The sequence below is a fragment of the Hippocampus bargibanti genome, linkage group LG07 (genome assembly GCF_051943395.1).
Source record: "Hippocampus bargibanti isolate YZ-2025 linkage group LG07, ASM5194339v1, whole genome shotgun sequence".
In the NCBI taxonomy this organism is placed as follows: Eukaryota; Metazoa; Chordata; class Actinopteri; order Syngnathiformes; family Syngnathidae; genus Hippocampus; species Hippocampus bargibanti.
In genome coordinates, this window is record NC_142740.1 from 23647325 (window position 1) to 23670967 (window position 23643).

Sequence of the window (23643 nt, forward strand, 5' to 3'; positions counted from 1 at the left end):
GCACTCTCCAACGTGCCCTGCAGTTGTAATGGTCTTGACAAAACTATGATATACTATAGTTTATATAGATACTACAAAACTAAAATATGAACAATCAGATAAATTGTTCATAGAGCCAATTTCTGTAAAATGACAGCTCTGGAAATTTGATTCAGTTGAAAATGTTGCCGTTTCACACCAAAAGTTTAAATTTGGCCTTACATTTTTTCCCCAAAATTGACAGGGAACCTAATCATATGGGTTGCCTTGTGTATGTATGCACCGAATTCCAAAATTTGTGAATGCTGTTGTGGTACTTTGATGGTGGGTTCTACCAGACTGATTAATGTTGTTCTGATCCTCTGCATATATAGAGGAAAGGCTGAGAACAGACTGCGGACATTAACGTGGGTAGGGTGGGTTCAAAAGAGGATCCAAAAAGCATACCCCTGTAGAATATAGTATGTGCATTGTGCAAGTCGTCATCACAAAAAAAGTGGGGTTATCAAAGGCATTTTAAAAGGCCCCAGCTTTGTGCTGGCTCCCAGTTTGAATATGACTGGTTAATTTTGAACACAGCCACATATAATAAATAAAGTTATAAAAGGGTACATAGTTTGCACACTTACACAACCCCGTTATCTCAATTGTGTAACCGTGCATGTTTTTTTCAATGAGTTGTACAGGTTATGTCCCATTAGTAGTGGAAACAGTTGAAATGATTCATCTTGGTTAATGTTTCCATCATAAAAACCTGCCATTTGAGTAGGAGGCAGGTGTAGACTTTGTTGGACCACACAGTAGATTCCCGCTAGCTCCACAAAGGTCACCATTTACACGGAATGAAAAGGTAAATTGCTGCTGTTGATAACGCTCACCTTCAGAGCCATTTTTCGATGCATGCGACAGGTGACAGACACAATGTAGGGCCAGTCGGCTGGTTTCATGACAATTCCAGCAATTTGGGCGCATGTAACGTGGAAAGATGTTGCACAGTTTTCCTCTGAACACTGGATGCATGCACCACGGTTCTTATGGTCATTCTTGCCATTGCAGAACATGCATACCTGTGATGAGGATAAAAGACAAAGAGGAACAATATCTATTAAACGTTTTGAGAGAATCTTAAAACCACCACAATGTGTATTCAAAGTAGGGGGAAGTTTTCCCATCTCAAAGTCCTTTCAAATTCGCAACACTTTCCTCGTCAGAGGTCTTGCACAAGTTAGCAAACAACCATTGGGGAGCATCCATTCTACAAATTGCTTCATTTCCTCCCAACTTTGTGAGTGTTAAACTCACCCCAAGTCTGCTATAATTCTGGCTTTAGCAGCAATTCGTGTCTAATGAGTTCTTATCCAGGCAAAAACATTTTCCAATCTGCAAAAGTCCTTCGGCGTTTTCAATCCTCTTAACCTGCTTCACTTTAGCAGGACATACATAGAGCTTGTACCTTTATCCAAATTTAACCGGAAAGCAAAGCAAAAGACTAAATACCAGCTGTAACCAGGTCAAGCGTCAATACAATAGTGCACAAACCTTAACCTGAATAAGAAAAGCGATCACAGAACAGTGAAAAAAGGAAATTAAGACAGCCGCGTTGACGTTAAGTGTCAGGAACATGTTTACAATATATAGAGATATACTACTCTCCCTTGCCTGTTTGATATCATCTTGCTCAATCACATTTTCAATGTTTGTGCATTAACTTACCAGATTTTTTCGTGTTTCTGGAACCGCACTAACGTCTACTGGCTCCCTCTCAATGACATTGATAAAACGAGCTTCGGCCACACCAATGGCACAGATGATGTGGACCCACCTGTTTCAAGAGGAGACACACCAATAAAGCTTTAACAGCTATCTCGAGTCATACAATGTTGAGACTCTCCGGGAACTGATGCTAAGATGTGCTAGTAATTTTATATTGTTTGCATTAGATTACACATTTAAATCTAAAAGCTGAAATGGCTGACGAATGATATGTTAAATTTTGAAAGGTTTTTGAGTTTGACCTTGTAATTGTGTATTACCATTTCCACGATTTTCTATAAAATGCAAACATAATTGGACTTTGATTACTGGACTAATTTCTTTGACCTTGGGCTTTCATTTGTATGTAAGTATGTAAGTGTTTTGTGTGGGAAAGTGTTTTTTTGTTTTGTTTTAGGTGATATGTGTTTTGCCACAGGGGACGACCACAACATACCTGTTATCTACGGTAACTTTTAAAGCTCCTCCCCGCAAGTTGCAGAGACAACAATCCTGAAAAATATAATGCAACCAGAAATATGGATTAATACACAATCCCGGGTTTGTGGAAATTTGTTTCAGGAATTAAGAATTATTGTAGCACATACCTTTTCCCAGGCGCCTGCCGCACATCTAGGACATGTCCACTTATCTTGGACGATGTCCGGGTTAACACCAAAACAACCTGTAAAAGAAAATATTTGTGATTTTCCAGAATATCCACTTTAGTAATGTTTTCAACAGTTATTCTGATTTCTTGTTCTCATAACAAAAGAAGTCCTGCCTCCCTCCAGCTAGTCAGTCCAGAAAGTATTCAGAACGCTTCATTTTCCCCGCATTTTCTTATGTTACAGCCCTATTGAAAAAATACTTAAGAAAATGCGGGAAAAGTGAAGCGTTCTGAATACTTTCCAGACTGACTTTAAAGTCCAGCTTGGCCCACGAGGGTTCACGTGATGCACTTGCCTTTTTGAAAGCCTTGCTGCACCTTCAGAGTGCATTGTTGTGTATTTGTGATACTGCCCGAGTCTGGGTATGTTTGGTCATACGTACATGCTTTTTGGCTGTGTACCAAGGTACAAGTCTAGCTGACATCATGTGTTTGGCAAAATCTCTTGCAAACATGAGAAAGGGCTTGAGGAGCCCGCGGTGAGAAGAAAGGAGCGTCAGCGCAGAGGGCCGATGCTTATGTGGAAATTTTGCAGCTTGGAATTGAAGCGGATTTACATGGGACAGAAGATGTGAGACAATCTCTTTTCGGATGCTACAGCTATGTGTTTGCTTTCAACTTTTAGCTTGTAGGAGAGGTGCACATTCCACCATGAATTCCCTGGTCCACTGGTGAAAATGATGCTATTATCCTCTCCTCTTTCATCTAGAACTGCTTCATGTAACAAAAAGGGTACAGAAAGTGGTTAAGAATGAATGACTCTCAATGTCTTTGTGTTGTCCTATTATTTATTTATTTGTTAGTTATTAATTGTTATTTATTTTATATAGTGGCTATTTTGTTTTCCTACTTGTTTCTTTCCATTCATCTTCCTTTCATAACTTTGCTGCTGTGAAATGTAAATTTCTCCACTGTGAGACGAATAAAGGTAAGTTCTATCCAATCCAAATAAACAACTATGTGGCAGTGACAGTAAGAACTAAAACTATATCTAGGAACAAAATCAAAATCTCTGTACGGATGAGGATAAATCACTTTGGGTTGCATGGAATTCATTAATACTTACTTGCATGAACCAGCATTTTGCATGAGGAGCAACATATCAAGACGCTGGTTCCATCCTCCTCGATGTATTTGCTAGTGGGGGGAGGCTCAGTGCTGCCTGTCCCAACACTAAAGCACATCTCGGGGACAATTGGGCGAGTTCGACTTCCATGGCGTGGGATTTGAGGCCGCTGGGATTTAGACATCTTGCTGCGCTCCTGGTTTGGCTAAATCGACAAACGGAAAGATAATATAAAGTTGATTTATCACTGTGATGCTGTAACTTACTCCAATATCACACTTTTTCAATCTCTGACTTCACTGAAAGACTAACATTTGTAGAAATGCTAGGGTCATTTTATCGTCTAATAATGAATACGGTAATTTTTCGGGAGAATGCAATTTCTGGAGAATTTGTGTGACAATGCAGAGAGTCTTCCTACATTGATTTGTTCTTATAGTCAGGGCATTTGAAGTGGTCGCTTCCAGTTTTTGCGAAAATTACACAAAGATCAAAGATGCACTGCACTTGTCATGTGACTACTTAAGGTTGACACAAAAATGTGACCGACCACTTTGTCTTCCTATCTCCAGGTCTCATTTCCCACTAAAACACTATTACTATGGCAACACAGTACAGTCCTCTTGGATTAAGAGTGATTGATAGGAGCACAAAGAGCAAGTATAATGCACCAGATAGTCCAGGATCATTATCCTCCCAAAGTGTGAAAAAGAATTGGAACAATAAAGACAGACAATTTGTAGATCCATGAATGCAATTTTACGTATCAATATTTTAACTAACTAATTTCTGATACTTTAGCATTATTTTTAAGAGCAGTTACTAAAATGACTAGTTTAGTTATTAGATCACCCGCAGCTACATACCTAGTTAAATAAAAATCACAATTTTCTATGCTCCAATAACTTCCATAACCACAGTAAAGGCCAGTACAAAGGTTTGTGTGTAGGTACCTTTGTATATGGACAGAAGAGTGAGCAGACCGCACAGTGTGGTAGGAGTACTGACACAGCAGAATTGAAAGTTTTCTCAGCCAAGAAGTTGCGAAAGTTCTTCTCCCGGGAGTCCTCCTCCTCTTGCTCCGTGCTGCTTTTCTGTGGCACGCATGAGGAAGGTTCTGACGACAAAAGAACGTGAGAAAGTTTTAAATTTTAAATTTGTTAATCAACCAAAAAATAATTGCATTTTCATTTCATAGAACGTTTCTAAGCATTTTTCAGATGCCCAAAATTAGTGTAAGAGTGAGCATTGAGAAAGAATAGCATTCTGTTTGAGTGTATGGGACAGCAATTGAAATACATGTATACTGGCAATTGGCTGATTGACACAAATAGATTAACCAACATGCTCCCATAAATTGAGAATCAATTTTTAGGTGAACCCCCTGAAGCGACTGATACAGAAAACAGGACACAGGAAGATCTCTCAGGTTTCCACCTGTCATTTTCTCTTTATCTGGATGCCAAAAGAAACAAAAAATGATAAGGCAAGTCCTTAGTGCATTGAACAAAGGTGGATAATTCATTTTGCAGAGACCACATGAAAGACAGGAACATTGTCACAGGCAATGCAAACATGACAAACTCAACTTTGTCTGTATTATTTCTATGTACAGTGGTACCTCGGTTTTCGAACGCCTCACAGTTCGAACAAATCGGAGTTCGAACAAAATATTCCAGATATTCTTGCTTCGTAGTTCGAACCACAATCGGAGTTTGAACGCCGGTACGACGCGTGAGTGCGTACGCGAGGGTGGGGTGCTGAGCGGCGTACGGGTGTATCGCTCTCTCCGTGACCAACAGTTGTCGCTTGCAGACGTGCTGCGTTTTGCTCGTGTTTAATTTCGGATGTACGAAGAGTTTTAGCCCCTAATCATGCCTCCAAAGAAAGTAAGTGCTGCTACGAGTGAAAAAAGAAAAGCAGTGCGTACAACTATTGCATTTAAGAAAGATATAATTGCAAAATATGAAGGATGTGTGCGAGTGTCTGACCTGGCTAGGAAATACAGCATGGCGAAATCTACGATCAGTACGATATTAAAGAATAAGGAGGCTGTGACATCTCGTGATGTGGCTATGGGAGTGAGAGCAAGTGTCATTGGATAGATATTTGAAGAGAAAAGAACATCCTGTAGCCGAGTCATCCGTAGCTGTCACGTTCCGAGCGAGAGTGACGGCAGCTGACTCGTCGGAACGTAGTGGAATGTTTGGGATCCCAAAGCAGTACTAACCAAGCAGGATGTTTATTCACAAAGAAAACACAGCAAGTAAAAAGGCAGGGGTGATTCGACCCGCTTACTACGCCAAAAAGCAAATGGCACACGAGGGTGCAAAATTACACAATCCCGGAAGATGACATAAATTTACGGGATGCGGGGAAAATACCTCGGACCGGATATACTCGAATCGAAGGAAGAGTCCAGATACGGTAGAGAGGCGAGGTGAGTCAATCATCCGGCATTGGCGAGGTGATCGCGAACCATATAAATGCCCCGTGTCCGTAATTAGTGAATTGACAGCAGGTGGAAGGAGGCCGGGAGAGGCAGCCCCGCCCCCCGCTGTCAACTCGCACGTGAGATTTGAACGTGTGAACACCCCTCTGACAGAAGAGCTCCCCAAAGTTTTTATGGAAGGGGACTCCTTCCAAACAATAAATTTCCTTCCTCCGTCCACCTGCGCCTTCTGCTGACCACGACAAAGGTAAAAAATCCTATTCATAATCCTTTTCTTTACGAACGTACAATTAGCCTGGGTTACATTTATGTTTGTTATTTGTGTCTGCCATTTTGCTTAAGATTTTCTGTATATATACATTGCTTTTTATGTGTTGGTCAGCATTTTAATGTGCAATTTCATGCATAAAATAATGTATAAAATACTGTACTAAAAAGGTAAACATTCATTCAACATACATTAAATAAAATGTATGAACTGTCAACTCATATGAGTCTTTCCCCGTCAGGAATTCCAAATAGATTGTATTGTATGAAGAGGAAGTTTATTGACAGTGAAACTGTGGGTGGACCAGATGTAGTCAAGGGCCTAAACTTTGCTCTGGTCTTGACGTTGTTATCACTAAAAGGATGAAGCTCCCTTTAGTTTGCTTCCTGGCTCTCGATTCATCACGGGAGAAAAGCACCCAGTTAATTTCAAATTCTGTACTATTAATTTCAAATAATGGCCACGTGGAAAAATCAAAGATGAACAACTCAATGGATTGATGTCATCGGTAATCAACTATCAGGCAAAACTGCTTTTGGACACCGCAGAGGAGTGACAGTAAAATAAACAAAAATATTATGATGTTACCTGTGGAACAAGTCGGCTCTTGCTTGACAACTGACAAAGGAGATCGCACAGGTGGTTTGGTGAGGGGGTGGCGGCGGCTCTTCTTAACCGCTGTTGTCACCTTCATCTTGGAGTAGCTCGCCTGACAAACTGTTTTCTGTTTCAAATGTCACAAACCATAAACTATGACTTTTTAAAACTTGCTTGTGTATTACAAACTATATGATAAGTTAAAAGATCAATAGATTTTCCAGGTGTAAAGTACCTGGTTGCAACTTATTTCCTCTGTGTCATCTTCAAAGACAGACCGTGACGCAGCAAACTGTTCAAATGCTTCTTGAAATCCAGTGATGGCAGTATTTTTCGGCTTTATTTGAACATCCTCTGTCATACTGTCAGTCATTCTCTGCTGTTGGGCCTCTAGATCTGGCCAAGATTAACATGGGGGGACATGTCTGATTTAAATCTTTGCAGAGAAAAAAAAAATCAAAATGTCAGAATAGCTCTTCAACTCCTTACCCGCTAGAGCGGAATTTTCAGTTGCTTTTGAGGAAGCTTCTGCAGCCTCAAGGTCCTCCATGGCTTTGAGGGTCATCATGGCCTCTCTGGCAAGACGCTCCTCTTTCTCCTGCTTCCGTCGGGCTTCCCGCTCTTCTACGTGACGCTGGTATTCAACTGCATTTAACTCAATGCCCTCTTCTGCCAGCACCTTTACCTCCTCCAACTTAAGACGGCGGAACAGTTTCATTTTATGCATGGCCCTGGGAATGCAAGAAGAAAGTCAAACCACATATGCAGACAACTTGACTTGTTCATGTCACAATGCCCTTTCAAAACGGAGACTTATGTCTCACCTGCGCAGAAGATTTGCTCTATAGGTGACACGATTCTGTCTCCAGCGCTCCAATTCTGGGCTGCTAAGCTCTGTGATCTGACTGTGATCCAACGCAATGATTTCTTTTCCCTGCTTCCACAAGTCATAACGATCAGGTTGGAGGCAGCGCACAAAAACATCCATGGAGATCTTGACCATGTCCTTACGGCAGGAGCACTAAAGGGAAAAAATAAACCAAACACATTAACCATTTTAGAAAGGGGTTATGTTACATCACACCATTTGTACTCAATGAGTCCAAGTCCCTGTAAGTAAAAAAAAATAAATACAAATTTGAACAACAATTACTGTTAATCATCAATGTTTCATTGAGTAACATGCACCTGAGTGTGTGTGACACATGCACATGTGTGAGTTTGGTTTATATCAGTCTGGATTGATACTAGATTTTAAATTATTTGACCCAAATTATTTAGTTTCCATTTGGGATAAACATGATAAATGTACAGACCAACGCCAGAGTCAGTGAAATTTATATCACAAGCCGAAGGAGACAATAAGTGAAAAGGGTGCAAAAGTCAGCAAGGGCATCTTTCCCTCAAGATGATATGGTTCAAATGAGATGATCTAGGGAAACTGCAAAATTATGCAAATTGTAAATTATAATAGCTTCAAGCCTGATTTGCAATATACTGAGTTTTATGTGACAATGGCGGCCTTTGGCCTGTAACACGGTTTACAAGCCTCCGCAGTGCAATTCTGATTACTAATTACTAATTTCCATTTCCACCTTTCCAATAATGGGAGTGAAAAAAAAGTCACAAGTTTGATGACGATCTGGGTGTCATGAGAACTTCTAAACTGTGAAAACTTTATTGGACAAATACTGTTCAGTCATAGATTTTGTTCTATTGTAATTTCCAATGACAGAGAGACACACGCGTTTGTGTATATATGTTCACAGGTGGTATTTCCGTCCATTCACCGAACTACTTATTCTAATAAGGGTCACGCCCCACACCCAAATATCTAAATAATAAAATTTCATGTGTACATTCTTACCTGAGTAGCCGTTTTGCCATAGTCAACCCAACGCAAAGTGGCAAAGTTTGTGGATTCAGCACAGTTGAAGCCATGATTGAAGCCAGCGTGATAGCCATACGGAAAGGTTATCATAAATTCTCCTTCATTCTGAGTTACCTGTTCACACAAATATGTATTCAGAAGACACAAAAATATATTTATATAGATATATTTACCCCAAGTCACATTTTTAAAAAGTACTCGATTTAAAATCATGCCAGATTTAACATGAAAGAACCATGGTGCGCTTTAAGTACAGACTCTGAGCTTTAATTTAAGGACATCAACAAAAAATGGGATAAATATGAAAAATGTCCGTTTTCAATTTTGAAAGTTGCTGCTTACCCTGTCAAAGGGAATGCCGTATTTCTTCAGGATGGAAGGAGATATCAAAGTCATTTTGTGACGAAGGAAAGCATCGCACCCTTGAGAACTACCAGGGAAGAAACCTGCAGGGGAGTACAAATAATGATGATTCATAATTATATGTGACTACAAAAACCCATGACTCTCAATGGTATCAAGAAAAAAATGTTGCACTTAAAAAGTGAAATCTAAGTTTTCTGCTGTCAGGCTTTTGGCACGTAATAATCAATGTTTTCATTTTTTGCTTAAATGATCAAGTTTGGAAAGACAAGGTGTTTTGTGTCCTAAGCGGTTGATATGAACAAGTCACAGAAATGTGTTCAACAAGGAATCATACCACACAGAAATAGCATGTAACATAAATGGAGGTGTTTGGATATAAGAGAAGACAGAAAAGGGCCAATAATTATCTCATGACTTGTTTGAGATGGTAAAGGTAAAATATGTGTTTTCAAAGCCAGACTATTGAACCCAATTAAAATAGTATTAGAGCCACCTGTATAACAATATTAACTTAGAACATTGTATTTTAGAGTTTGAAAATAAAAAATCTATAACATGCACTGCTGAAAAGAACGCTTTGATCCTCTCCTCTTTCATCTAGAACTGCTTCATGTCACAAAGAGGGTAGAGCAAGTGCTGAAGAATGAATGACTGTCTTTGTGTTGTCATGTTATTTTATTTGTTTTGGGGTTTTTTTTTACTTCAAGTGCCGCAAGAGTGGCTGCCTTTACAGCAGCACCTGTAATTTGTTTTATACTTCTTTCTTTCCTTTCATAACTTTGCTGCTGTGAAATGTAAATTTCTCCACGGCGAGACGAATTACGGTACATCCAATCCAATGTACCAATTTGCCATTTCTGTCGACTGATAAAATGTATACGAACAAAGACCAGATGTAAAGAAGAAAAGATAAGACATCAACTGTCGTATTGGCTAATGTGAGAAAGGGGTTGAAACTAAAGTAACAAGACAATTGTCAGAGACCCATTAGGCAATCCGATGACACTCATAACTGTCTTTTTTAGGACCTCATAAAATGTTGAGACAGCCAGAGCGGATGCGGGGTTTAATAGGTCAATAGGTGCTTGTTAAATGACATTCATGTTCCTTTCCTCCCACTTTACACATGTTGTCAGCTGCTTTAAAATAAAGATGATGGCTGGAATTGGCATCTACCTCATAGCTCACTTCCAAAAACTAAAACTCAATAGAAAGTTGTTGTGTACATAATTACTGGGGTTATATTAAGTGCAATGCATCTGTTTTATTTTAGATTGGCAAACTATTGTATCCATCTGGTTTAACTTGACCTTGATGTCTTGAAATGGTGAACAGGGGCTTAGGAAATGTGGACTGATCGTGAGGTTTGCTAAAAGTATTGAGAAAAGAGCTAACGCATTCAACAATGAACTTCGGTGCGCACTAGTAATATGTGACTTGAGCTCTTAAATTGTTGGTATTCTGTGTTATATTGTGCTGTTTCTCCCAGATCATCTTAGAACACCCGAGCAACTTAAAATAATACAATTTAATAAAAACAAACTGTACAAATGGTGTATCACCTTGAGCCAATCTCTCCAGCCTTTTGCCATGCTCTGGTGGGATACAATACCTGCAGAGAAAAGCAATAAAAATTATCAGCTGGTCAAGCAGAGGACAACATGAACATTTTAGGCATTTTCGGTCATATTTAAAGCCAAGTGACACAATATCCTGTAATCATAATTTGAAGAAAATCAGACATACTTTTGTTATTATTATGCATCTTTTTAACAGCAAGAGTGAGAAAAAATGTTTCCTGTATATAATAAGACAATTTGGGTCAAGAATAAACACAATGCCTTTTTGGTATATTAACCGGCAAGTTACATGATTTAAAAAAAGGCAGACAAAAAAAGTGAGACACAACTACGTTGACACAAAAGTAATAATTCAGAAAATGAAATGCTGGCTAACAATTAACAATTAATAATAATAATAATAATAATAATAATAATAATAATATTTCCATTTTCCGTACCGCTTATTCCTCATTAGGGTCGCGGGGGGTGCTGGAGCCTATCTCAGCTGTCTTCGGGCACAAGGCGGGGGACACCCTGAATTGGTTGCCAGCCAATCGCAGGGCACACAAAGACAAACAACAGTCACTCTCACACTCACACCTAGGGACAATTTGGAGTTGTCAATCTGCCTGCCATGCATGTTTTTGGAGTGTGGGAGGAAACCGGAGGACCCGGAGAAAACCCACGCGGGTCCGGGGAGAACATGCAAACTCCACACAGGGAGGCCGGACCGGGACGCGAACCGGCGACCTCTGCACTGTGAAGCCGTTGTGCTAACCACTCAACTACCGGGCCGCCCTAATAATAATAATAATAATATATCTCTGTTTACATGACCCGTCCATTTATTCCTGTGTAGGTTGTGTTCCTCAGGAAAACGGGTCTCCTTTGTCACAACTAAAATGAATACAGTACATGAATTTGTAGGATCTCGCCCAATTTACGCAGTTGTGTAAAAAAATCTCGGCGCAATCACCCCTTGTTACCTAGGGAAAAAAAATGTTTTTTTGCAGTGTCCTTTAGATTTGTGCTTATAAGGCCAAAGGTCATGAACACCCCCTAAACTATTGGTAATACTTTGGGCCATTGTTGCTATGTTATGCTATACACATGTCCCTTGTTAGAGAAAAAAAATAATAGTTAAATAGCTAACGTGATTAAAAAAATTACACAGAAGAATGGGAGACTGACCAAGACTTGGACTGGCCAAAATGCAAGTAGTTGATGCTGTAAAGATCCATGTCCTCAGTGTGCCAAGCAAAGGTGGTCTTCCACATGCCGAAGTACAGGTAAGGAGTGTTCACACCGTCGATGACGATTCCACATTCTTGCTCCACCATATCAAGCAGCGTATTCAGGTGGCCAATGTTCCATTCTTGAATTTCCTGATTAGGAACAGAATGCGCTTTAGACAGAGTCAAGCACCACAAGTTTGAACTAATAACTTTGTAGTCTATAGAGTGGGCCACAATTTTCCATTGATGTGGAACATGTAGAGCTGATATTTTGTTTATGTTTCAATTACCCTCGGAGAGTGGTGCCCTAGTCCTGTCCTCAAAAACATGTTTTATATGTCTCCCTACCTCAACACATTTGATTTGAATAATCAAGGTTGTTATCAGTCATCTGAACATCTTGCTGATAGAATTAATCAGTTGTGTTGGAGGAGGGAAACATGAATAAAAGGCTGGATATGGGCTCTCAAGAACCAGAGGTGGGCACCCCCTGCTTTATGTCATTGGTTCCCAAGCACTTTGTATGGAATTTTATGGCCCACGTCGTACATTTGTGGTTACACCACCAGATGGTGCAACAGCTTTGAAAATCACTCTTTTTTGCAGGCCTTCCAGATGACGTGTGCCCTTAGTGCAGCAAACTGCATCTTTGTAAGCCAATGAAAAGCATGTGACAAAACCGTTGAAATGCTCAAGTCTACTTACTGAAATACAGTAAAGTCTCGTTATATCGATATTCAAGGGAGTCCGCAAAAATATCGATATAACCGGGACTATCGATATATCCGACCCTGTTTGCATGTAGTTTTCTCCGTGCGTGCATAAAAATAGTATCGATATAACGAGACTTTACTGTATATTTTGAGCTTGAAAAATCCGCTCTCTAAACCCATGTACCAGCTCTGTCACTGATATCTGATTCAGTTCATGATCAAGCAAAGTTATGGTTAACCTCCTGTGTTATTCAAAACAGGAAAACTGACATGCATGACGTTTGCCACTCGCTATCGACTGGAAATGACATCACAGTCCCTTTGGGCTCAGGTAAAGACCAATCGTAGTTTACCTATTTCCAAGTTTGGTCATGTTCACAAGCTGAAAGGGCATGATGAACCTGTTTGTCTACTTCTTAAATCTTGCTATGAAGAATCCCAGATGAGCTGGTGTTCTATTTTATTGGTAATTTCTTTGAAATTGTGCAGAAATAAATGACAACACCACTCCAACACATACCTCATCATAGATAGAGCCACTAACATCTGCCCCGTAGATGGGTGACACAAAAGTTAGGTTTTTCCAGTATTTCCTCTCAAGGTCATCAAAGTCTTTATGCCGTGGTGTGCAGTACCTGAAACAGGACAAATACACAAGTGGAGTTGAGTGAAAAGGTACAGAGTTGACAATGAATCTGTAATGACAAATTACAGTCAAACCAACAATGGCAAGCATTTGTGTTTTAATATATAATCTGCAATTCTGACACTTTCATTGCCTTAGCAGAATGTGGCCAGGAGCTCTTGTGAATAATTGATAATTTGGGGGAATTATTGTGAAGTGAACTACAACTGTACGGTATATATTTGACTCATCATTTAGAGATTGTGCAGAATTTAAATGCTGGAATTTTAGATTCTCTACAATAAATGCTCCTCCTTCATGATTGCATTCTTATTTTTGTGTTGAATCAAAATGAAACATGTGTTGAATCAAAATGAAACTCAATCTTTAGGCCTATTATAAATCTTGCAACGGACAAAACCAATAATCAGAAAGACTTTAATCGTCACACAATGGGGAAATTTGCAATCTACAGCAGCAAAATTGAAAGAGGTGAGGGTGGAGGGTGTGAAAAGATAAAAACAAAGTCATAATTGTTTTGACATTTATTTAACTGAATCATAATTGTGTATTTTCAGCAGTAATTTTGAAAAAAATATCCTGTTTTGAAACAAAGAGAGAAATTAAAAACATAACATAACACAATAAATCGTAGCATAATCTGGCTAGCCAGCTAGATAGCCGGCTCGCTAGCTATCTAGCTGGCTAGCTAGCTTTCTAGCTGGATAGCAAGCTATCTATCCGTTTATCTATTAGCTATATAGCTAGATAGCTTTATAGCCTGCCAGGTCACAGAGTCTATTTGACGTTGGGATGAAAAGGACTAACAGCTAGCTAGCTATTTACTAATTATTAGCTGGCTATCCAGCTGGCTGCCTAGCTTGCTTTCTAAAATAATAATGAATAGTGGTTGGCTTTTGAAGTCTAATTCTCGAAACATTGTGTCTTGCGAGATCTTGTAATTCTTGAAAAATCTCATGAAATCTTGCGAGACTCACAACAGGTGGTGATTTAATTGAGTGGGTAAGTGGGCAGGTGTGTGCAGTCCACTCAAGGGATTCAACACAGCGTTTGCGTCAGGTGATCGGGGTGCACGGGATCACCTTTTGCAGTGCTGCCCGCTCCGGGGGGGGCTAGTCATGTGGACTTGCATAGCCAAAAGCTCAAGGTAGGCCGGGAAGGCTTTGAAGTCAGTTGGCCAAAACATTTTCATTGTAGAACATTACCTCACTTCTCAGTCTTTGGTTGCTTTCGCAGTATTTGGGTCATTGTCTATCTGTAATGTGAAGCACTGACCAATGCACTTTGAAGCAGGAAAATGATTTATTTGTCATTCACGATGCTTTTTCTCCGTGTTTTGGTGTTGCTGAACTTGTATGTCCCTCTCTCTTTCTAAGACTGGACCAAACAGTTGATTTGGCCACAACAAAATTTCTATTTTTTTCAGCCCAATGATGGCTTGTTTGACTGATAGTGTTGGTTTTTCGGGCTTCATTTTGAGATACCACACTTGAAATAACCTCTTGGCTATCCGCACCTGGCAATAATGAGTTAAACTGATTTGGATGCAACTACCCTTAAAGGACAACCGACATCACTTTTGAATTTCCTAACCTACATCAGAAAAATGTTTGATAGCATCTAAAATAGCCAAAACACGCAGGCTGATATTTTTAGTCAGATGCAAAACACCAATAAAAATGACTTAAAGTGTCCAAAATCTGCGAAAAAATTGAGCTGCGAATTGGGCATTTTCAGAAAGTCCCGCCCCCAGTTCGTGACGTCACACCAAGGCGTCTTGCCTTGCTCGAGAATCAAAACAATGGCTTCAGATTCAGAGAATATGGTTTCTTGTTACGCATCCAGTTATGAATATGATTCAAATAGTTCTGAAGAGGAAAGTATAAATGTTTGCAATCGATTAAAGAAGGTCTTCCCGGTCATTTTGAGGGATCAAGACTGATGTGTAGCGTCACAGAAAATGCAGAAAATGGCGCCAGAGCTCCGTTGGAAGTGGGTTTATTTTTCAGCTAGGAATTTTTGTCAACGAAAGTCAAAGTTGTTTCGGTGTAACATACAATGATTCACCATTGCGTTATTTATGTTTTCCTTCTAATTTCGCCATCAACACTTTGCTGCTGTGGAATGTAAATTTCTCCACTGTGAGACTAATAAAGGCATATCCAATCCAATCCAACACGAAGTTTTCAGACCAAACACAGTACCGCAAAATGCATTGAGGTGATGCAAGGTATGTCCTTTCTCGGTCAGGGGCGTTCCTTCATTGACGTGACTTGAGGACTCGTCACCAACTCAAAAACAAGACTTCCTGAATATTCAGCGCAAGTCTTAAAACGTAAAATATAGCTATATGCGGTGGAGTCTTTAAAATACGCTCAGTAGAAGTCATTTAAAGTGATTATACAAATTATGGACACAAATTGTCCAGAGGCGTCGGTTGTCCTTTAAATAAGCAAAGCCAGGACAATGCAACAATGCAGTCTATGTCCCATCTAAACAAATGGCAAAGAATATTCCTGGAAGTCTTGTTTTTGAGTTGGTGACGATACCTCCCGTAACGTCACGGGAGGTATCATCACTGACTGAGAAAGTGACACACAATACATTTTGTGGTACTTTGTTTGGTCTGAAAACTTCGTGTTAATCCGTGTTGATGCCGAAATTAGAAGGAAAACATAAATAACGCGATGGTGAATCATTGTGTGTTGCACCAAGACTACTATTTGATACTCGCTGACACAAGTTCCCAGCAGAAAAATCCGCCCATTTCCAACGGAGCTTGGGCGCCATCTTGTGCATTTTCTGGGATGCTACATTGCTGTCATTGACGGCTCGAATTGATATAATAATAATAATAATAATAATAATAATAATAATAATAATAATACATGGTAGGACTCTTTGAAATCGATTGCAAACATTTATGCTGTCCTATTTCAATCATATTCATAACTGGACGAGTAACAAGAAAGCATATGTTTTGATTCTAGAGCAAGTTAAGATGACCTGGCGTGACGTTACGAACTGGGGGTGGGACTTTCTTAAAATCCCGAGCTGATTTGTGGCAGTTTGTGGACACTAAGTCATTTTTATTGGTGTTTTGCATTTGACTAAAAATATCAGCCTGCGTGTTTTGGGTATTTTAGATGCTATAAAACGTTTTTCTGATGTCAGTTAGGAAACAAAAAATGGTGTTGGTTGTCCTTTAAACTAAAACCCCAATCTGCACGAATCAACATTCAACCATCTGAAGAGGTACATAAGATTGTGTGGCTTTGTATCCCTGTTGTGAGAATGTTGACTTACTTTTTACTGTTGGCCAGTTTCCGGTACTCCCGCACCGTCATGGACTTCTTCTGGATGTTGTACTGAGTAAACAGCCCAGACTGACCAGTCACCACTTGCATGATGGGAGCTGGGATCACCATATCCTCAATGGCTTCATAGGATTTGCGCGGTTTCCAACCTTCTGGTGGAATCACCTAGTCGGAGACATGATGTTTAGCACGTTCAGGAGTTTCTTTTCATAGAAACAAGAACAACAGTAACAGAAAAGCATTTTATTTGAAAAATTATTCATGAAAAAATAATTCATTCAACATCTGACCTTTGTGACCAATAGAAATAGTGTTAAAAAAAAACCACCCATATCAGTTCCCAACAAGAGTATCTTAGCAATCCAAATAAAATATATTAAAGAATATAAAAAAATGGTGGAGTGGTATGTCACCAGAAGTCACTTATATACAGTAAAGTCTCGTTATATCGATATCGGATATATCGATAGTCCCGGTTAGATCAATACTATTTCTATGCACGCACGGAGAAAATTACATGCAAACAGGGTCGGATAGATCAATAGTCGCGGTTATATCGATATTTTTTCGGACTCCCTTGAATATCGATATAACGAGACTTTACTGTATATATATATATATATACACAGTAAAGTCTCGTTATATCGATATCGGTTATATCGATAGTACCGCTTATTACGATACTATTTTCATTTCCCTTGCACATTTCTAGTCTTTTTATGTATAATTAGTACCGTCTAGTACGATACCCGGTTATTACGATAATCCGGTTATTACGGTGCTCCTTTTCATCCCCCGTCGGCCATTTTTGTTGTTTATATCGATATATCCGTCGCGCCATTGGTCAACTTGGTCACGTGTCTTGTTACGTGAGCCGCCATCGGTCGCGCCATTGGTCGACGTGGTCACATGAGCCGCCATCGGTCGCGCTATTGGTCGACTTGGCCGTGTGACTTTGTCACGTGACACGCCATCGGTCGCGCCATTGGTCAACTTGGTCACGTGTCACGCCATCAGTCGCGCCATTGGTCGACTTGGTCAGGTGACTTGGTTACGTGCCCAGCACCCGTGTAGCAGAGCCATTTTCATTTTCAGACGCTAGCTCGTGTGTAGCAGACGAGATTGAAGTGTTTGTGTTAAAAGGTAAAAATGGGAAGCAGAAGAAGATTGATGACTTTTTTAAATTGTATACATAATACAGTAAGATGTAAGCGTTGCAGTTTCCCTGTTGTGTTATGTACATGCCCACTGTACTGTATATGAATGCAATCGTTTTTTGCAACAATGTTTCTTGTTTTGTCTGCTGAAGCGCGATGATTTTGAAAATTATTAACATTCCATACTGTGTATTAAAGGACAGCCGATGTCACTTTTTATTCAAATGCAAATAAAAATGACTTCACGCCAAGACGTCTTGCATTGCTTGTGAATCCAAACAATGGCTTCAGATTCGGATAATATGCTTTCTTGTTACACATCCAGTTATGAATATGTTTCAAATACACTGTAGTTCTGAAGATTAAAGCATATATGTTTACAATCATTGAAGAATTATATGTGCCATTTTGAGGCAACATTGGGGGAACATCTCTGGCGCTTGGCTGCCCTCTTTTGGCGGCTTTTGTTTAATGCAGTTCGGCGCAGGATCGGATATATCGATAATCCCGGTTATATCGATATTTTTTCGGACTCCCTTGAATATCGATATAACGAGACTTTACTGTATATATATATATATATATTGTATCTCAAAATAGCTTACATTTAATAATTTTATGGTATAGTAAAATAAGTCAGTTTTTTTGTAATTTGAATTCAAAATCTGATGGTTTCGTCGAACTCAAATATCTAGAAATTGAACAATTAAATACTATGTGTTAATGTGTTGTGCTCACCTTGGCTAGCCCAGCACGATGAGCTCCTTCACTCTCCATGTAGACAATGTATTTGGCAAAGTCTTTAAATTCCTCCATAGTTGGACGAAAGGTCATGATCTTGCAGTTGGGGTTCTTAGTGCAGGACGGTGGTGGTGGTGGTGGTGGAGGAGGCAGAGGAGGCAGAGGCAGCTCAGAATGAGGCACAAGGCCACTTGTGATATATGGCTCTGAAGGCTGAGACTGAGTTTCTGCTAGGGCAGGAATGGGCTGCGTGGTCACCACTGTCTCAGGTATTTCAGCCAGCACTGGCTCATGGATGGAAGTCCCATTTTGAGCTGGGGCCAAAGATGCTGAAAAAAGATGAGGCACCATTGTTTCCATAACTATATTGGTCGCCATTGGGGATACCTTTCAGGGGTGCAGGTAAACCTGGAGAGGAAAACGTGGACATTTAGTATTTGTCAGTCTTCATTCAACTTGCCAAAAACATCTTTGCTGAAAGAAAGTCGAGATTGAATGTCATTTTTTAAATGAATATCTCAATGACCAGGTCACGGTAGTTTCATTCATTTTCTTTATGAAAAGTGCAATACTGGGAGATTACAAGCCAAACGTGGCCCCATCTAAAACAGGCTTTAGCGCAAAAAGTGATAGAAGTAGCCATCAACACAGCACAGATTAATTATACTAATAGTATAAATTAATGATAGATATTATTGGCCAGGTCGACTATCAGCGCCCCCACCTTTTTTTTTGGGGGGGGGGGTGGGGGGGGGTGGACAGAAGATAAATTCCAACTCGGTTACATAGGGTCTGATGGTTGGAGTGCACTTCTCTGTTTTGGCACCATCTGCTTGGTTGCTTGTGCACTTCGTAACAACCGGCAACTGCATGTTCTTTGCTTCTAAAGAGTTGTATACATGAGGGGGGTAAGGTGACAGACTTCAGCGAAATTGTAATAAATCAGAATCGTGTTTAACTGACATCTGCTTTGTAAGATTACTTTGAGCCCACGAATGTCATAAACGGCTCACTGCAATAAGCTGCCTTGTCTAGAGGCTAAAGTTAACCGGTCCCCCGTGTGGGAATTGGGAGCTAATTGGCGCTGTAAACCATATGGCCCTGGAAAGGCATGAACGAAGGTTACTTACAGTAGTGATAGGGAAATGAGCATAAAAGTAACACACTGCAGGTAAAAATCCAGTCTTGGAAACATTTAGCGCTAAAATTGTCACTTTTCCCGCTGTTAAATTGGCATGAAGTGACTAAAGATCACAGCGGCAAACGTTTGCCTGTGAAGCACCTGTCGGGTCAAAATCAGGCTACATTTGTGGCATCTGAGTGTTAGCCAACATAGCTAAACAGTGAAACAAACTTTTGTGATACCATTTGCTGTACAAATTAACCACTAAAGCAAATTTCTATATAAACAATCACATCGGAGCAATTTAATGCAATTAGGAACCAGGGGTCTCATGATTGGAGAATCTTCTTTTCCTTTCGGCTTTTCCCCTCAGGGGTCGCCAGAGCGAATGAATGTCCTCCATCTATCCCGGTTTTGTGCATCCTCTTCCCTCACACCAGCTACCTTCATGTCCTCTTTGACCACATCCATAAACCTCCTCTTCGGTCTTCCTCTCAGTCTCCTGCCTGGCAGTTCACGGCTCAGCATCCTTCTCCCGATATAGTTTCTCTCTCTCTTCTGTACATGTCCAAACCATCTCAGTCTGGCCTCTCTGACTTTCTCTGCAAAGCCTCTAATATGAGTTGTCCCTCTAATGTACTCATTCCTGATCCTATCCAACTTGGTCACTCCCAAAGAAAACCTCAACATCTTCAGCTCTGCTACCTCTAGCTCTGCTTCCTGTCTTTTCTTTGGTGGCACTGTCTCCAGTCCAAACATCATGGCTGGTCTCACCACTGTTTTATACACTTTTCCATTCATCCTAGCTGAAACCCTTCTATCACACATCACACCTGACATTCTTCTCCAGCCGCTCCAGCCTGCCTGGACACGCTTTTTTCACCTCTTTTCAACTCTCCATTGCTCTGGACAGTTGACCCCAAGTACTTAAAATCCTCCACCTTCTTTATCTCTTCTCCCTGTAGCATCACACTTGCACTTGGATCCCTCTCATTCACACACATATATTCCGTCTTGCTGCGACTGATCTTCATTCCTCTCCTTTCCAGGGCATTTCTCCACATCTCTAGTTTCTCCGCCACCTGTTCTCGCTACAGATCACAATGTCATCTGCAAACATCATGGTCCAAAGAGATTCTTGTCTAACATCGTCTGTCAGCCTGTCCATCACCATAGCAAACAAGAAGGGGCTCAGAGCTGACCCCTGGTGCAGTCCCACCTCCACTTTGAATTCCTCGGTCACACCGACAGCACACCTCACAACGTCTTACAGTCATGATACATGTCTTGCACCGCTCTGACATACTTTTCCGTCACTCCAGACTTCCTCATGCAATGCCACAGCTCTTCTCTGGGCACCCTGTCATACGCTTTCTCCAGATCTACAAAGACACAATGCAATTCCTTCTGACCTTCTCTGTACTTCTCTATCAGCATTCTTAAAGCAAACACTGAATCTGTTGTACTCTTTTTTTGGCATGAAGCCATACTGCTGCTCACAAAGGTTCACTTCTGCACTTAGTCTAGCTTCAACTACTCTTTCCCAGAGTTTCATTGTATGGCTCATCAACTTTATTCCTCTGTAGTTAGTACAACTCTGCACATCTCCTTTGTTCTTAAAAATGGGCACGAGTACACTTCGTCTCCATTCTTCAGGCAACATTTAAGATCTTGTTGAATAACCCAGTCAGGAACACCACCGATTGGTAAATCATCAGGCCGAGTGCCTTTCCCCCCTTCATCCTTTCAGCGCCCTCCTCACTTCATCCTTGCTAATGCTTGCTACGTCTTGGTCCACAACAGTCACATCTTCTACTCTTTGTTCCTTCTCATTTTCCTCATTCATCAATTCTTCAAAGTATTCTTTCGATCTTGCCATCACACTACTGGCACCTGTTAATACATTGCCATCTCTATCCTTAATCACCCGAACCTGCTGCAGGTCCTTACCATCTTTGTCTCTCTGTCTGCCAGCCTGTAAAGATCAGTCCCACCTTCCTTGCTGTCCAGTCGAGCATACAAGTCATCATAGGCCTCTTGTTTGGCCTTTGCCACCTTTACTTTAACCGTGCGCTGCATCTCCTTGTACTGTTGTCTACTCTCGTCCGTCCTCTCAGTGTCCCACTTCTTCTTTGCTTACCTCTTTCTCTGTATACACTCCTGCACCTCCCCACCACCAAGTCTCCTTATCTACCTTTCTTCCACTCGATACACCAAGTACTTTCCGACCTGTGTCTCTGATTATGTTCGCTGTAGTTTGCCAGTCATCTGGAAGGACCTCTTGCCCACCCAGTGCTTGTCTTACCTCCTTCCTAAATGTCATGCAACACTCTTCCTTTTTCAACTTCCACCATTTTGTCCTCACTTCAGCCTTTGGTTTCTTCATCTTCCTCACTGCCAGCGTCATCCTACACACCACCAACCTGTTGGTTGCGTGGCATTATTTTTCATCCTAAAAAGACATTGCAGGCGCATGCAAAATTTATGGTATACAAGTTTCATATGGTTGCGCAGTAAAGGGTTACCAGCAATTGAATATGACCGAGGACCACCTTCCATCGCGGCAGTAACATCAGCTAAACTCCTTGATGCTTATTGCATATGTTTTGAGCTTGAGAAACTCCCGAGCACGGGATCAACTATAATGTAGTTGTTATTAATGCTTCTCCACCCTGATGTCCAATCTTATCTGCGGTGTGAAAGAATGACTTCTGACCCTATATCATGAATCCACACGTTCATGGTAAAAACTCGAACAGTTTAATGAGAGTATTTCTTTCTTCACAAGTTATTTCCTGGCTAACGGGACCCGCTACTAAATCATCACACTTTTTATTTACAGTCGCAGCTGTGGACTGATTCAAATGTAGGACTACTGAAGGCCCAGGGGTGATATGCACGGCCCACCACTGCGTATCAGGTCAACTAAGCGAATATTTAAAGCCACACAGGCCAACATTCATGCTAGCATTATGATGCGGTGCATGTTTTTGCTGAGATTTCACTTCAGCCAAGTTATCACAAGTCTGGGTTAGTTTCATTCAATAATAAAAGAAACATACAATGAGCAAACTGTATATACTTTCAGAATATATATTCAAGTATTTGGGTGTGCTTCTCATTTCCTTGTATGTGTGATATACAATGGTGTCTTTTTGCCATCCATAGTGTCAGGATCAGACAGGAGCATTATGGCAACTCAACATGGATGCATCTGGGCTGGGCCCTTGGGCCATTTACACATTTTGACAGCCACTGGTGAAACTTTGTAATTGCACTACGCCAGCACCGGCGCAAGTCTAATACAATTAGCGCATATTGCGACATGATCTCATTAATTAATCATTAATTTCATCTGTGCTGTATGTCATGCATATTAGCATATTTGACAATAAAGCTGACTTTGACTTGACTTTGATCTGCGCCACATATGATATACTTCTGTTACAATGGCGGAAGAAACAAATAATTGAAAACTGTTTGTTTTCCTTTTGAGGTTTTAACTTTCGTTGTCTGCTATCTTGCCTTACCGATATCGAGCCATAATCACCTCACATTTGTTTCAGTGCTTTCCAAAGCATCATCATAGAGCAGGGGTGCTCAATACGTCGATCGTGATCGACCAATCGATCTCCATGGCAGTATTGGGAGATCGCAAGACAAGGTGATGTGACATTGTCAAGAACTGACGCTTAACAAATCGAGTGGAGTTCTTTTGAAAAAACTCGGTTTGCCAATCAGCCATCCCTTTATTTGATTGATACACCGGAGAACCAATCAAATGACATCTCATTGAGAGACTCACTGCGAGCTTAAACAACGCCCCTTCGTTGCAAAGTGAACAAGGATGTCGTTAGTTACATCCTAATTTTTCACTCGGTTTTTCCCCTTAAACGTAAGATACAGTATAAGAAAGTGGAAGAGCTGGACCAAGTAAGAAGAAAAAAAACGTATCACTTTCATACGGAATGAGAGGATGACTTTTTTTTTAAAGATGACATTTTCAAGTGCGGTTGTCTCGTCTGCCAGTTATCAGAGTGAACTCAGGTAATGGCAAACAATTGACATAATTATGTTGTGTTGTGCCACATATGCGAATATACATCAA

The 23643-nt window shown here is 40.5% G+C and overlaps 1 protein-coding gene across 5 annotated transcripts in view; it reads right to left on the bottom strand.

Moving 5' to 3' along the window:
• kdm4b (lysine (K)-specific demethylase 4B) overlaps positions 1–23643 on the bottom strand; it is a 32915-nt gene that overhangs the window by 7473 nt on the left and 1799 nt on the right. For 3 of the 5 annotated variants that reach the window (XM_089000126.1, XM_089000127.1, XM_089000128.1), the window contains 17 exons: positions 18410–18820; positions 16504–16679; positions 13072–13186; positions 11795–11988; positions 10604–10653; positions 9018–9121; positions 8652–8789; positions 7609–7805; positions 7274–7515; positions 7020–7180; positions 6776–6911; positions 4421–4584; positions 3468–3672; positions 2340–2416; positions 2189–2244; positions 1693–1801; positions 858–1046 (listed from right to left, as the gene is read on the bottom strand). In XM_089000126.1, the coding sequence (XP_088856252.1) occupies positions 858–1046; positions 1693–1801; positions 2189–2244; positions 2340–2416; positions 3468–3672; positions 4421–4584; positions 6776–6911; positions 7020–7180; positions 7274–7515; positions 7609–7805; positions 8652–8789; positions 9018–9121; positions 10604–10653; positions 11795–11988; positions 13072–13186; positions 16504–16679; positions 18410–18790 (2694 nt within the window). In that variant the 5' untranslated portion in view covers positions 18791–18820. Of the gene's footprint in view, positions 1–857; positions 1047–1692; positions 1802–2188; positions 2245–2339; positions 2417–3467; positions 3673–4420; positions 4585–6775; positions 6912–7019; positions 7181–7273; positions 7516–7608; positions 7806–8651; positions 8790–9017; positions 9122–10603; positions 10654–11794; positions 11989–13071; positions 13187–16503; positions 16680–18409; positions 18821–21840; positions 21988–23643 lie in introns of all 5 variants that reach the window. The other 2 variants (XM_089000129.1, XM_089000130.1) reach the window with 2 other exon arrangements.